Consider the following 15,513-nt stretch of genomic DNA (forward strand, 5'->3'; position numbering starts at 1 on the left):
TCCCTCTCTATGTCTCTGTCTGTCAGATAAATTAAGGAAAAAAAATGACGAATTTGAATTTAAAGAGATCGTTACTATGACATGTTTTCCTCAGCTGACCAAATACACTTCTACTCCACATGCTAAACCAATAGCTAGACCAACAGTGGACTTTACTGAGCTTGGGGACGCTCCTTGAGGACAAATATATGAGAGATCGTGAGTAAAGAGATACTGCAAAAAGGATAACATTTTAATTAAAGGAATAACGTTTTATTCTAAATTTTCTGCATGACCTCGCGAGATCCACTAAATTACAGGAATTTCTAATCCCCTCTTTCAATTTTCGGTCTACCCGGTCTTCAAAGTAAACAAAGCCTCTAACGATCTCGGGCTAAAAACACGCACGCAGCCTCACTTTCCCATAAGTGCAAAGATAATAAGAGAGACTGCTCAAAAAACGTACTCGCGGTGGCAAGCCGCAGAGAAAACAAGTCCCAGGAAGTGATTTCCGGGTGAGGTGGGAGGGGCGGCTGATTTCCGGTCTGAGGGCAGGCGACGGCTCTTGCGCAAGCGCTGTTCGTACTTTCCTGGCTTTTTTTTTTTTTTCCCCCTTTCTTCTCCCCTCCCCCTCCCTCCCCCAGTCTGAGGGGTCTTGAGGTGACAGCGACTGCAACTGCGACTCCAGCAGGAGGAGGCGAAGATGGACAAGGGGAAGGCTGGGCGACGTCGATCTTCATCCGGTGAGAAAGGGTCAGAGGAGGGCTGAGCATATTCTTTTCCACCTCGGGCAAATGGGAGGCACAGGCGGCGACGGGTGTTGCGGCCCAGATCTGTGGGGCTCGGGCTCCCGCTGGGACTCTGGCTTGGGCTCCGGCTCGCGCAGGGAGGGGAGGGGAAGGCAGGAGCGGTGGGGCGCGCACAACAGAAGACTCCCGGGTTGCCCCCGCCCCTGCGAGTTGAAGGCCAAGTCCAAGCTGTCATCGAAGCCTTGGTCGCTTTCCGCCCGGGGCCCCTTCCAGTTTTCCTTCTTCCCGCAAACGCCCTGCTTGAGTCTCATCGGCCCAGGGATCTTCCCGGGTAGCTTGCCGCTGTCCTGCCACGCCTTCCTTTAATTCCACCCATGTACCAGTTTCACTGCCAGCGCCTGACCCCACTTTTTCTCTTTTCCTTCGATTCTCCACTTTGCCTCTTTCTCGCCGCCTAATCTCGGGGCAGGGAGAAGCGGCTGCAAAGAGGGAAAGGCGGGGCTTGCTAATTGATCCTTCATCCCTCAGATAATTGCTGCTACGGGGTTTCGTTCTTCTCAGCAGACCCTCTTAGTAACCTTTTTCTTTTCCAGCCTCTTGCTGCTTCTTTCAGAAGTGATTAAAAAGTCAAACAAAGGATGTGAGGCCGTGCTTCCATTGTGTTTTTATTCTCAGCACATTTTTATTTTTGAAATTGTTATACGGTTTAAACGACTCTCTTCGGCTCGGGGTACTACATCTTGGAAACACAAAAGTGGAGTTAGAAGACATGGAGTGAAGCTCCTCCCAGTGACAAGTTTTTGTCAAAGATCTCATCCACTAAGAGTACCTCAATTCCTCGCGTTAAGTCCTGTAGACGAACCAGAGGAGGAGAGGGGGAGGTCTCTATCTTTAGTAAGCTTTAAGTCTAGTACACAAACACCCAATGAATCAATTATTTCGTTTTATTTTCTCCTTTCTTACGGTACCGTTTGCAGAGTCAGTCTTAACAATCCCAAATTTATTAGGGGTCCCTTGTGGGAGTGTATCTCAAGCATTTTTCTGCCTTATTTGCAAAGGAGAGGTAGACAGGATTTATGGGACATTGGAAAAAGCAATTAAAAATCTGAATCCCTTTTCATAAGCAACCGTTGTTGTCCTATGTGTGTGTGGCTGTGTGTGTTCTAGGGATATTCTTTGCCTTTGAAAGTATGTGTGTTACGTGTATATATAAATAGAGGCCTCCAGTAGATCAGTGTTTGTTTTAATATACATTTTTTTGTCCTCTAAGACCTTAATGTAAAATTTACAGGTTGGGAAGATGCACGTTGTTTATCTGGTGTCTTTTGTGTGCTCTCTAATAGAACTTTATGGGCTGTATTCCTCAGTTTAAGTTGCACAGTCTTTTTTCAAAAGACTTTTTTCATCTTGGTGTAATACATTTGGGGGGGGGTGGAACAGCGAGATATTAACCTGTTCCTTCAGCAAATCACATCTCCTTTCCCTTGTTACACTTAGAGTTATTTATTACAGTTAATTTGAAGCAAGTGGTTGTGGAAAGTAAAATTTTGAAAACGAAGCTGTTATTTCTTAAAAGACGTTAATATATATGTTAGCTATCCCTCTGGAGACTTTTTCCCCCTGTTGACTTTCCTTTTGGAACTGTCCTTTCTCAAAAGTAATTGCTATTGTATTAAACCCATTCTCAAATCTAATATTAACCTAGCTGTTGTTCTGTATTCATCTGGTTTTAAGAGATGAATATTAGTTTTTAAGAATGACTCTAAGTAGTGTATACTTAATTTTCACATAAATTATCAAGTAAAACTAATGATCAGTTGATTTGAAGGGATTCTGTGTTCTGTGTGACATTTATGGGCATATATTTGCCATTGCATTAGGAGTGTTTGCTAACTTGACCTCATGACTGGAAGTGACATTTATGGTCATCAGGATTTCATAACACCCAAAGAGGGGAATTTGATTAGTAAAACAGGAAGACTTCTAAGTTAGAAGCAGAAGGTGGATAGCAGTAGAAAGAAAAAACGTGTTAAGTTTCCTCTGTGAGACTGCACTAGGTTTCCCTAAATGTTCTTCTGAATAAGGAAGAACTGTGAAGGGTTGTATAGTGTTTTGCTCAGAACTCTTTTAGTTGCAAGTAGCAGAAACCCAGTTCCAGACGGTTTAAGCTACACACAAAATAAGAATTTATGGACTCTTGTAACTGATAACCATAAGAGTGGGATGGCTTCCAGCATCTGTGTCTGCTTTAGGCACTTGTTGTTAAGGTGTGGTCTAGAGGCCTCTGGGTTTCCTGAGACCCTACTGAGTCTGTGAGGTCAAAACTTTTACAATAATTCTAAGACGTTGTTTGCCTTTTCCTCTTATTCTCCTGCATATGTACAGTAGAGTTTTCCAGAGTCTGCATGACGTATATCATGACAAATTGAATGCAGAAGCAGATAGGGAAACCAGTTGTCTTTTTTTAAAAGGTTTTATTTATTTATTTGTCGAGGAGACAGAGAGAGAGAGAGAGAACACAAACAGGGAGAGTGGCAGGCAGGGGGGAAGCAGGCTCCCTGCTGAGCAAGGAGCCCAATGCTGGACTCCATCCCAACACCCTGGGATCCTGATGTGAGCTGAAGGTAGATGCTTAACTGACTGAGCCACCCAGGTGTTCCAAAACTGTTGTCTTTTATTAAGCCAAACATTAATTAAAGAGATTTGCTAGTAGGTAATATAATGCCATTCTTCTCAGTATTTTTATTTTTTAATATATATTTTTAATTTTTTTAAAAAGATTTTATTTATTTATTTGAGAGAGAGAGAGACAGTGAGAGAGAGCATGAGCGAGGAGAAGGTCAGAGGGAGAAGCAGACTCCCCATGCAGCTGGGAGCCCGATGCAGGACTCGATCCCGGAACTCCGGGATCATGACCTGAGCCGAAGGCAGTCGTCCAACCAACTGAGCCACCCAGGCATCCCTATATTTTTAATTTTTAAGATTTTATTTATTTATGTCAGAGACTGAGAGAGAGGGAGAGTGAGAGAGCACAAGCAAAAGGGAGGGACAGAGGGAGAGGGAGAAGCAGGCTCCCTGCTGAGCAGGAAGCCTGTTGTGGGGCTGGATCCCAGGACCCTGAGATCATGACCTGAGCTGAAGGCAGACACTAAACCGACTGAGCCACCCAGGCACCCCATCTCCTCAGTATTTTTTAAAAAATAGTTATTTTTCATAAAAAACCTTAGTCATGCTAGCATGCAATGAGTTTATTGTTTTTAAATGAATTGGTACATTTTAAAAAATAATTAAAAAATTTTTTTTATAAACACATAATGTATTATTAGCCCCAGGTGTACAGGTCTGTGAATCGCCAGGTTTACACACTTCACAGCACTCAGCACAGCACATACCCTCCCCAATGTTTATAACCCAGTCACCCTCTCCCTACCCTTCTCCTCCTGGCAACCCTCAGTTTGTTTTGTGAGATTAAGAGTCTCTTATGGTTTGTCTCCCTCCCAATCCCATCTTATTTCATTTATTCTTTTCTTACCCCCCAAACCCCCCCATGTTGCATCTCCACTTCCTCCTATCAGGGAGATCATATGATAGTTGTCTTTCTCTGATTGACTTACTTCTCTAAGCATAATACCCTCTAGTTCCATCCACGTCATCGCAAATGGCAAGATTTCATTTCTTTTGATGGCTGCATAGTATTCCATTGTATATATATACCACCTCTTCTTTATCCATTTATCTGTTGATGGACATCTGTGGACATCACTGCTATAAATATTGGGGTGCACGTGCCCCTTCGCATCACTACATTTGTATCTTTAGGGTAAATACCCAGTAGTGCAATTGCTGGGTCCTAGGGTAGCTCTATTTTCAACTTTTTGAGGAACCTCCATGCTGTTTTCCAGAGTGGTTGCACAAGCTTGCATTTGGTAAATATTTTTAAATTAAAGGAAAAATGTCATAAGTAAAAGAATTACAAAATCTCTGATTACCTTACTTTTCTGGAATGTGGCCATGGAATCAGGAATTAAGCACAAAACACCTCTGAACACTGAGAGGTGAAATTACAAAATCTATTTCTAAAGTTCACCCATGAGAAGCTTCTTATACTTTTTTTCAGAATATATTGAATCTGTATTTTAGAATTATTTGTAACCCCAATAAGCATGAATACCTTACTTCCAAGTTCACTGCATATCAAAATCAGTAAACTAAATGGGACACAGGTTAAAAAATCTGGCACCAGAGACTGGTCTACTAACAGCTGAATAAAATAATTAAATATGTGGGTCACTCAAGTGAGAATGGCCATTAGAAACTTTTAACAACAATAAAAGTATAGTAAAGTCATAGATAACAATTTTCAGATGAAATTTTGAGTTAAACAGGATAGTTCAAGTGAATTTCAGGTTTTCAATTGATTGCTTCAGGCAACATCCTTGAAAATCTGTGTAGACTCTTTTAGTTTTTTGGTGAAATTTTACATTCTTTTTTATTTTTATTTTTAATTTATTTATTGTTTAAGGGTTTATGTATTTATTTGACAGAGAGAGACATAGTGAGAGAGGGAACACGAGCAGGAAGAGTGGGAGAGGAAGAAGCAGGCTCCCTGCTCTGTAGGAGACCAATATGGGGCTTGATCTCAGGACCCTGGGATCATGACCTAAGCTGAAGGCAGACACTTAACCATGGAGCCACCCAGGGACCCCTCTTTTTTTTTATTTTTAAATTATTTTTATTAACCTGTAATGTATTATTTGCTTCAAGGGTACAGGTTTGTGATTCACCAGTCTTACACAATTCATAGTGCTTACATACCCTCCCTAAGATCCATCACCCAGCCACCTATCCCACCACCCCTGCCTTCCACTCCATAACCCTCAGTTTGTTTCCTGAGACTGAAAGTCTCTTATGGTTTGTCTCCTTCTCTGGTTTGGTCCCATTTCATTTTTTCCTCTCTTCTCCCATGATCCTCTGCCTTCTTTCTCAAATTCCACGTGTCAGCCGGATCATATGATAATTGTCTTTCTCTGACTGATTTATTTTGCTTAGCATAATACTCTTCTATCTGTCCACATTGCAAATGGCAAGATTTCATTTTCTTGATGGCTGTGTAATATTCCTGTGTGTGTGTGTGTGTGTGTGTGTGTGTGTGTGTGTACCACGTATTCTTTATCCATCAACTATCGATGGACATCTGGTGTCTTTCCATAGTTTGCCAAATGTGGACATTCAGATCACTATATTTGTATCCTTGGGGTAAATACCCAGTAGTGCAATTGTTGGGTCATGGGGTAGCTCTTTTTTCAACTTTTTGAGGAACCTCCATACTGTTTTCCAGTGTGTCTGCACCAGGTTGCATTCCCCCCAATACTGTAGGAGGGTTCCCCTCTTTCCGCATGCTCGCCAAGGTCTGTTGTTTCCTGACTTGATAGTTTTAGCCATTCTGACTGGTGTGAGGTAGTATCTCATTGTGGTTTCTTTCTCCTTTCCTTTTTTTTTTTTTTTTTTTAGGATTTTATTTATTTATTTGACAGAGAGAGAGTGAACACAGGCAGGGGAGTGGGAGAGGAAGAAACAGGCTCTCCCTTGGAGCAGGGAGCCTGATGTGGGGCTGGATCCCAGGATCCTGGGATCGTGACCTGAGCCGAAGGCAGACGCTTAACGACTGAGCCATCCAGGCGCCCCCATTGTGGTTTTGATTGTATTTCCCTGTTGCGGAGTGATGTGGAGCACTTTTTCATGTGTCTGTTGGCCATCTGGATGTCTTCTTTGCAGAAATGTCTGTTCATGCCTTTTGCCCATTTCCTGGTTGTATTATTTGTTCTTTACATGTTGAATTTGCTAAGTTCTTTATAGATTTTGGATACTAGCCCTTTATCTGATATGTCATTAGCAAATATCTTCTCCCATTCTGTCAGCTGTCTTTTGGTTTTGTTGACTGTTTCCTTTGCTGTGCAAAAGCTTTTGATCTTGATGAAGTCCCAGTAGTTCATTTTTGTCCTTGCTTCCCTTGCCTTTGGCAATGTTTCTAGGAAGAAGTTGCTACAGCTGAGGTTGCTGCCTGTGTTCTCAAGGATTTTGAAGGATTCCTGTCTCACATTGAGATCTTTCATCCATTTTGAGTCTATCTTTGTGTGTGGTGTAAGGAAGTGGTCCCTTTTCATTCTTCTGCATGTGGCTGTCCAATTTTCCCAATACCATTTGTTGAAGAGACTGTCTTTTTTCCATTGGACATTCTTTCCTGCTTTGTTGAAGATTAATTGACCATAGCTGTGAGGGTCCATTTCTGGGTTCTCTGTTCTGTTCCACTGATCTGTGTGTCTGTTTTTGTGCCAGTACCATACTGTCTTGATAATGACAGCTTTGTAATAGAGCTTGAAGTCTGGAATTGTGATGCCACCAGCTTTGTTTTTCTTTTCAACATTCCTCTGGCAATTTGAGGTCTTTTTTGGTTCCATACAAATTTTAGGATTATTTGTTCCATTTCTGTGAAAAAAGTTGATGGTATTTTGATAGGGATTACGTTAAATGTGTAGATTGCTTTAGGTAGCATAGACATTTTCACAATATTTGTTCTCCCAATTCATGAGCATGGAACGTTTTTCCATTTCTTTGTGTCTTCCTCAATTTCTTCCATGAGTACTTTATAGTTTTCTGAGTACAGATTCTTTGCCTCTTTGGCTAGATTTATTCCTAGGTATCTTATGGTTCTGGGTGCAATTATAAATGGAATCGACTTCTTAATTTATCTTTCTTCTGTCTTACTGTTGGTGTATAGAAATGCACTGATTTCTGTGCATTGATTTTGTACCCTGCGACTTTACTGAATTCCTGTATGAATTTTAGAAGTTTTGGGATGGAATCTTCTGGGTTTTCCACATAAAGTATCATATCATCAGCAAAGAGTGAGAGTTTGACTTCTTCTTTGCTGATTCGGATGCCTTTTATTTCTTGTTGTCTTTTTGCTGAGGTAGGACTTATAGTACTATATTGAAAAGCTGTGGTCAGAGTGGACATCCCTGCCGTATTCCTGACCTTAGGGGAAAAGCTCTCAGTTTTTCCCCATTGAGAATGATATTTGCTGTGGGTTTTTCATAGTTGGCTTTTATGATATCGAGGTATGTACCCTCTATCCCTATACTTTGAAGAGTTAATTAAGAAAGCATGGTTAACTTTGTCAAATGCTCATCTATTGAGAGTATCATATAGTTCTTTTTCTTTCCTTTATTAATGTTGTGTATCATATTGATTGATTTGCAGATGTTGAACTAAGCTTGCAGTCCAGGAATAAATCCTACTTGATTATGGTGAATAATCCTTTTAATATACTGCTAGTATATTAAAAGGCTAGTATTGTGGTGAGGATTTTAGCATCCATGTTGATGAGGGGTATTTCTCTGTAATTCTCCTTTTTGATGGGGACTTTGTCTGGTTTTGGGATCAAGGTAATGCTGGCCTCATGAAATGAGTTTGGAAGTTTTCCTTCCATTCCTATTTTTTGGGAACAGTTTCAGAAGAATAGGTAATAATTCTTTAAATGTTTGGTAGAATTTCCCTGAGAAATTGTCTGGCTCTGGGGTCTTGTTTGTTGGGAGATTTTTTGATGACGCTTCAATCTCCTTATGGGTTATGGGCCTGTTAAAGTTTTCTGTTTCTTCCTGGTTCAGTTTTGGTGGTTTATGTGTCTATAGTAATGCATCCATTCCTGCCAGATTGTCTGATTTGTTGACATATAGTTGCTCACAATATGTTCTTATAATTGTAGTTCTTTGGTATTAGTTGTGATCTTTCCTCTTTCACTTGTGATTTTATTAATTTAGGGCCTTTCTCTATTGTTTTTGATAAGTCTGGTCAGGAGTTTATCAATCTTATTAATTCCTTGAAGGAATCAGCTCTTAGTTTTGTTGAGCTGTTCTACTGTTCTTTTGGTTTCTATTTCATTGATTTCTGCTCTGATCTTTATTATTTCCCTTCTCGTGCTGGGTTTAGGCTTTATATGCTATTCTTTCTCCATCTCCTTTAGGTGTAGGATTAAATTGTGTACTTGAGACCTTTTTTTGTTTCTTGAGAAAGGCGTGTACTGCTACATACTTTCCTCTTAGGACTGCCTTTGCTGCATCCCAATGATTTTGAACAGTTGTGTTTTCATTTTCGTATGTTTCCATGAATTTTTATAAATTCTTCTTTAATTTCGTATTTGTCCCATTTATTCTTTAGTAAGATGGTCTAGCTTCCACGTTTTTGAACTTTCCAACTTTCTTCTTGTGGTTGAGTCCTAGTTTCAAAGCATTGTGGTCTGAAAATATGCAGGAAATGATTCCAATCTTTTGGTACTGATTGAGACTGATTTTTGACCCAAGGTGTGATCTGTTCTGGAGAATGTTCCATGTGCATTAGAGAAGAATGTGTATTCTATTGCTTTGGGATGGAATGTTCTGAATATATCTGTGAAATCCATCTGGTTCAGTGTGTCATTTAAAGCCCTTATTTCACTATTGATCTTTTGGTTAGATGATCTGTCCCTTTCAAAAGTGAGGGGGATGTTAAAGTCCACTACTGTTATTGTATGATTGTTGATGTGTTGTTTTGATTTTGTTGTTTATTGGGTTATATAATTGGCTGCTCCCATGTTAGGGGCATAGATATATAAAATTGTTAGATCTTCTTTTTGGATAGACCCTTTAAGTATGATATAGTGTCCTTCTCATTTCTTATTATAGTCTTTGGTTTAAATTCTAATTCGTCTGATATAAAGATTGCCTCATCAGTTTTCTTCTTTGTCCATTAGCATGGGAAATTGTTTTCTACCCCCTCACTTTAAATCTGGAGGTGTCTTTGGGTCTAAAAGGAGTTTCCTGCAGATAGCATATCGATGGATCTTGTTTTTTTATCCATTCTGATACCCCGTGTCTTTTGATTGGGGCATTTAGCCCATTCACATTCAGGTAACTATTGAAAAATATGAATTTAGTGCCATTGTATTGCCTGTAAGGTGACTGTTAATGTCTCTGTTTCTTTCTGATCTATGCTACTTTTAGGCTCTCTCTTTGTTTAGAGGACTCCTTTTAAGATTTCTTTTAGGGCTGGTTTGTTGATTGCAAACTCTTTTAGTTTTTGTTTGTTCTGGAAGTTTTTTCTCTCTCCTTCTATTTTTAATGACAGCCTAGCTGGATATAGTATTCTTGGGTGCATATTTTTCTCGTTTAGTGCCCTGAATATATCATGCCAGTCCTTTCTGGCCTGCCAGTTTTCTGTGGATAGGTCTGCTGCCAAGTTAATGTTTCTACTGTTATAGGGTACAGACCTCTTTTCTTGAGTTGCTTTCGGAATTTTCTCTTTGTCTCTGAGATTTTAAAATTTTACTATTAGATTTGGGTGTTGACCTGTTACTGATTTTGAGGGGGCTTCTGTGTGTCTCCTGGAATTTGATTCCTGTTTTCTTCCTTAGGGAAGTTCTCTGCTATAATTTGCTCCAATATATCTTCTGCCCTTCTGTCTCATTGTTCTTCTTCTGGGATCCTGATTATTCTAATACTGTTTTGCTTTATGGTATCATTTGTCTCTTGACTTCTCCCATAGTGACCCAGTAATTATTTATCTCTCTTTGTCTGAGCTTCTTTATTCTCCATTATTTGGTCTTCTATATCACTGATGCTCTTTTCTGCCTTACTTATCTTAGCAATTAGAGCCTACCTTTTTGGTTGCATTTCATTGATAGCTTTTTTGATTTCAACTTGGTTAGGTTTTATTTCTCCAGAGAAGGATTCTCTAGTATCTTCTGTGCTTTTTTTTAAGCCCAGCTAGTATCTTTATAATTGTCGTTCTGAACTCTAATTCTGATAGTTTACTAATGTCCATGTCAATTAGGTCACTGGCAGTTGGTACTGCCTCTTGGTTTTTTTTTTTTCCCTGAAGTGAGTTTTTCCATTTTGTCATTTTGTCCAGAGAAAAATAGATGAATGAGAGAACAAAATGCTAAAAGGGAAACAATGACCCCAGAAAAATATACACTAAACAAATCAGAAGACCCCAAAACTGGAGGGAAATTAAAAAAAAAGGAATATAATCAGGCTGTTGGAAAGAACAGAGCCACACACTAGATTTTGGTTGAATTTTGGTGTGCTAGAAGAAACTACCTCTTAAAATTTTAAAGAAAGAAAAACTTAAAAATACCCCAAATCAGGGTAAATACAATGAAGGGATGGGATATGATTGTAAAAATGAAAATTAAAAAAGATTTTAAAAAATGAATCAATAAGATTAAGTTGGTTGAAAAAAGAAAGAAGGAAAATTGAAAAAATTGAAAAAAATTGAAAAAAATAAAAAGGAGAGAATGTAATCAGATGGGTGAATAGAACAAAGTCATATACTAGATTTAGGGTATAATTTGGCCTGTTAAAAGCAACTGCATCCCAAAATTTTAAAGAAAGAAAAACTTATATTTACACAAAAAATAAGGTTAAATACAATGAAGGGGTAGAATATGACTTTAAAAATTAAAATTAAAAAATATTTTAAAATTGGAATTGATAAGCTCGTTGAAAAAGAAGAAAAGCTCAAAGAAAAATGAAATAGAAAATAAAAAATAAAATTTAAAAATTAACTTTGAAAGACTAAAGAATCATGGGAAAAAAGCCATGAATTCTATGTACTGTAGTCCCTTAGTGCTAGAGTTTTGCAGTTCTCATTAATCAGTAAACTTGGTCTTGGCTTGATGTTCTTGCTGATTGTCTTGGGGAGGGGCCTGTTGCAGTGATTCTCCAATGTCTTTGGTCCAGGAGGAATTGCACCACCATGGCCAGGGACGAGGCTAAATACTTTGCTTGGGTTTGCTCTCGATAGCTTTTGTTCCCTGAAGGCTTTTCATGCAGCTTTAGAGGGCAAGAATGAAAATGGCAGTCTCCCAATCTCTAGTCCCCGAGGAGCTGAGAGGTTGCACTCCAATCCTTAGTGCACCCTAGAGAAAACCAGTTAATCACTCCTGCTTCTTTGGTCTCTGACCACACTCTGTGCTCACCTGGATTGTGACAGGGCATTTCTATTTCTGGCACATGACCCCATTTGGAGTCTTCAGACCCAGCAGATTTCTGTGCTGTGCTTCATGCCACTCCTCCCAGGGGAAGAAGCAGAGTCTTCCTGGATCTGCCACTTGTTGGGCTGAACTGTGCTGCAGATCACGGATTATGGCAACCCTGAGCTGAGAACTCACTCCTTGGCTCACTACGGTCAGCTTCCCCACTTCAATACATGGGAGCTCTGCCACACTCAGGCACCCTCAGTCTTTCTTTGACCCTGAGGGTCCTGAAACCACACTGTCCCAGGAAGGATTCTACCCCTGCTTAGCCACTGGAGCAACCTCCCTCCCCAGAGTAGACTTCTAAAAGTTCTGATTTTGTGTGCTGCTGCTCTATCGCTTGGCTGGTAGCTGGCTGATGGAGGCTTTCTCCCACCCTGCAGTCTATCTTTCAATGTATTGCCTCAGATTCACTTCTCTGCATGTCCCGCCTTCCAGAAAGTCGTTGCTTTTCTGTTCATAGAGTTGCTGCTATTCTTTTCTTTGATCTCCTGTTGAGTTCATAGGTGTTCAGAATGGTTTGATAACTATCTAGCTGAATACCTGGGACCATATGAAATTTAGGTCTTCTACTCCTCTGCCATCTTGCTAGCACAGGCGCTCTCATTTAAGTTAAGGATACATATTTTTTTTTTTTTTTTGAGTACTTCAGTAGCAGGCAATGTACTGAGAATTTTACAAACTTTAGTTCTTTCAGAAGCCGCATAAGGTGGTTATTATTTCTGATTTACAGAGGAGAAAACTGGATTTTAGGGAGGGTAAATAACCATTATCAATAGCAAGTAAGAAACAGCTAATATTCAAAATCTGGTCTTTCTAATTACAAAATATGTAATTTTATCCTTTTACTGCCACAGGACATTAGGTAGTCTTACTTGGGAAAAATAAGTTTCTCTGGACAAATATGATTGAGAACTATAGTTATAAGAAAATTTTATTTATTGCAGGAGTTTTAGAGCTTTTTGCTGTTGTACATTGTGCCTCTTCAGGAGAGTAACTGAGCAGGCACTGTTGTTCAAACGTGCTTGATTTTGAAACTCTTCCCTCTGTCCAGTGTCATCTTGAGGATCTGAGTGTCACATGCTGATACAGCTTTTTTCAGTAGGCTCAGGCGATGTCTACATATTTTGCATTGTAAGTGTAATGAGCCATGATTGAAGTTCAATATCAGAATTTGTAATTAATCATGATTAAAAACTACATTATTTGTGTAGATGTTATCTGAAGCCATGGGAATGAATAGATTTACACACAGATGATATAGATTGAGAAAAGTCTTCAAAGTAGGGAGGAGTAGACATTGGTAGGCAGATAGGCAAATCAGGAGAGAGAGGTTTGGGAAGCAAGGCAGGAGCGTGAAAAGCAATGTAGATTAGAGGTAAAATAGTGTGAGGGTCCCGACTTTGGCAGTTAGGGGGTCACTTTGACCACTGGTTGTAGTAGGGACAAAAGCCAGATCTTAAGAGGCTGAATGAAACAAGGAAAATAGGATGCAAAAAAAATTTCTGAAACAAGTTGGAGTAGGAAATAAGGTAGAAAGGAATTTTTTTTCATTAGACTCTAGAGACTTAAATCAAGTTGGCAGGGAGTGGGAAAGGTGTGAGTAGAGAGAGAAAGATAGTAAGTAGGAGGTAACTGATGGGGTGAGGTTTCAAAAGAAACGGGGAGATTGGAATAGAAAGATAGCTTTTTTAAAATTTTTTTACAAAAAAATTCTTTAAAAGTTGTACTTGTATTTCATAAGAGGAAAAATAAAAATGTAGATCGTGTGTGTGTATAGTGAGATTATGCATTATATATACATGTGTGTATATATAATATATATTAAATTATATTATAATATACATTATATTATATATATGTGTGTATATATTATATATATATATATATATATATATATATAACATCCACACATAGTGATTTCTTTGTCCCTCACACCTTGTTTTGTGATTATAGTCCATAGATTTGCTATGCTGGACACGTGAGAGAAATCTTCTACATTCTTTAATTTTTGAAAAATTTCTCCAAAAAGAAAGGAAACAACAAATGTTGGAGAGGATGTGGAGAAAGGGGAAACCTCTTATACTGTTGGTGGGAATGCAAGTTGGTGTAGCCACTTTGAAAAACAGTATACAGTATGGAGATTCCTTTCAGAGCGGGAGACAAACCATGAGAGACTGTGGACTCTGAGAAACAAACTGAGGGTTTTGGAGGGTGGGGGTGGGGGATTGGGTGAGCCTGGTGGTGGGTATTAAGGAGGGCACGTATTACATGGAGCACTGGGTGTGGTGCATGAACAATGAATTTTGGAACACTGAAATAAAATAAAATTTAATTTAATTAAAAAGAAAAAAAAAGAAAGATAGCTTCTTGAGATGTGCAGAAAGGGAAGATGGATAAAAATACATAGAATTTTGAGAAATTAAGGCTATTAGAGTCATGCTTCTATGCAAAGTAAGGAAAAATAATCTTTGGAAAAAGGACTGTCAAGTGGTATTGGTAGCTCCAAATGGACTAGGTGGTCAATTAGGCATGAATAAAGAAATTGTTAAGTAATTTTGAAAGTCATTGAAACAAGTGTAAGTTTGGTAGTACTACTACTACTACTAAGTGTAAGTTTTGTAGTACTACTACTATTGCTAGTAGTAGTAGTAGTTGCAGTTACTATTATGTGACTTTCTTCAGCAGTGCTATGGAATCTAGCAGCAAGAATTTGGAAAAAAAAGAATTTAGTTTTAATTAAGGTTAAAGGGTAGGACAAGACATGGGGCAAAAGATGGGTTCACTGTGAGTGAGGAAATGAAAGGTCAAAGAACTATGGGTTGTAGAATGAAGTTCACTTCTGAGTACTTGAGAAGTATAACGATATTCCTTAAATCCATTCACAAATATATGTTGCTGAAATGAGGATATGTAGAAGTTTGTTGGAGTAAATTAAAGTGTCTCTTGTTTTGAGGGAGTTGATTTATGGAAGTTTTAGAGCTTCACAATGATGGTAAATTTTAGAGATAGAGAAGAAAACTATGAATTAAATATCAGAATTCTGGGAAAGTTGGAGAGGATATTGGTCAGTACATGGGAATCACAAATATAGCTAAGGTAATATAATCAACTTAGGGGAATTTTAAAGGAGAATTATTGGAATAAAGATAAAATATTAATTGGAAGTGGTGGTGGGAGGAGGAATAAATTGTTAATCCATACTTCTGATTTTATAAGTGTGAGAAGAATCTTGAGAGAACTTTAAAAAAATTAGTATAGTCAGTAAAAATCTAGGATTCAGGTAAACTAAGGTGGAGGAAATGCTCCAGGAAAAGATTCAGAATTTAAGAATGTTATACTGATTCTGGAAAGGAATTTAGTGGGCAAAATTTAGATGGAGAAGAATGTGGATGACGGGTTAGAACTGAATACATAAAACATGAGAGACCAGCAAGACAATAGGCTGTGGGGACTGACATTTAGGGTGGTGACATTTAGATCCCAGGTCTCATGATAGAAGACAGAGAATTTGAAAGTAGATAAGAGAGACATGGTAACTCAGGGAATGGGTTATGGGTAGGATTTGTAGCTTCAAAGATCCAGATTGGAGCTTTGTTATTATGTTGTTGTCTTAAAACTGCCTTTGAGGTGGGTAACTCTAATAGGAGTCTTTAATAATTTGGAAGGCTAATATGGGCTGCTTTATCCTACTTTGTATTTCCTAATAAT

At 38.8% G+C, this 15,513-nt stretch overlaps 1 protein-coding gene across 7 annotated transcripts in view; it reads left to right on the forward strand.

Moving 5' to 3' along the window:
* The first annotated feature begins 512 nt into the window (after positions 1-512).
* The window catches only part of SENP7 (SUMO specific peptidase 7), a 164,055-nt gene continuing 149,054 nt past the window's right edge, over positions 513-15,513 (forward strand). For 3 of the 7 annotated variants that reach the window (XM_032350414.1, XM_032350443.1, XM_032350454.1), the window contains exon 1: positions 527-722. In XM_032350414.1, the coding sequence (XP_032206305.1) occupies positions 683-722 (40 nt within the window). In that variant the 5' untranslated portion in view covers positions 527-682. Of the gene's footprint in view, positions 723-832; positions 1,105-15,513 lie in introns of those variants that run through there. The other 4 variants (XM_032350432.1, XM_032350423.1, XM_032350469.1 and 1 more) reach the window with 3 other exon arrangements.

The sequence above is a fragment of the Mustela erminea genome, chromosome 1, assembly GCF_009829155.1.
Source record: "Mustela erminea isolate mMusErm1 chromosome 1, mMusErm1.Pri, whole genome shotgun sequence".
Taxonomy (NCBI): Eukaryota; Metazoa; Chordata; class Mammalia; order Carnivora; family Mustelidae; genus Mustela; species Mustela erminea.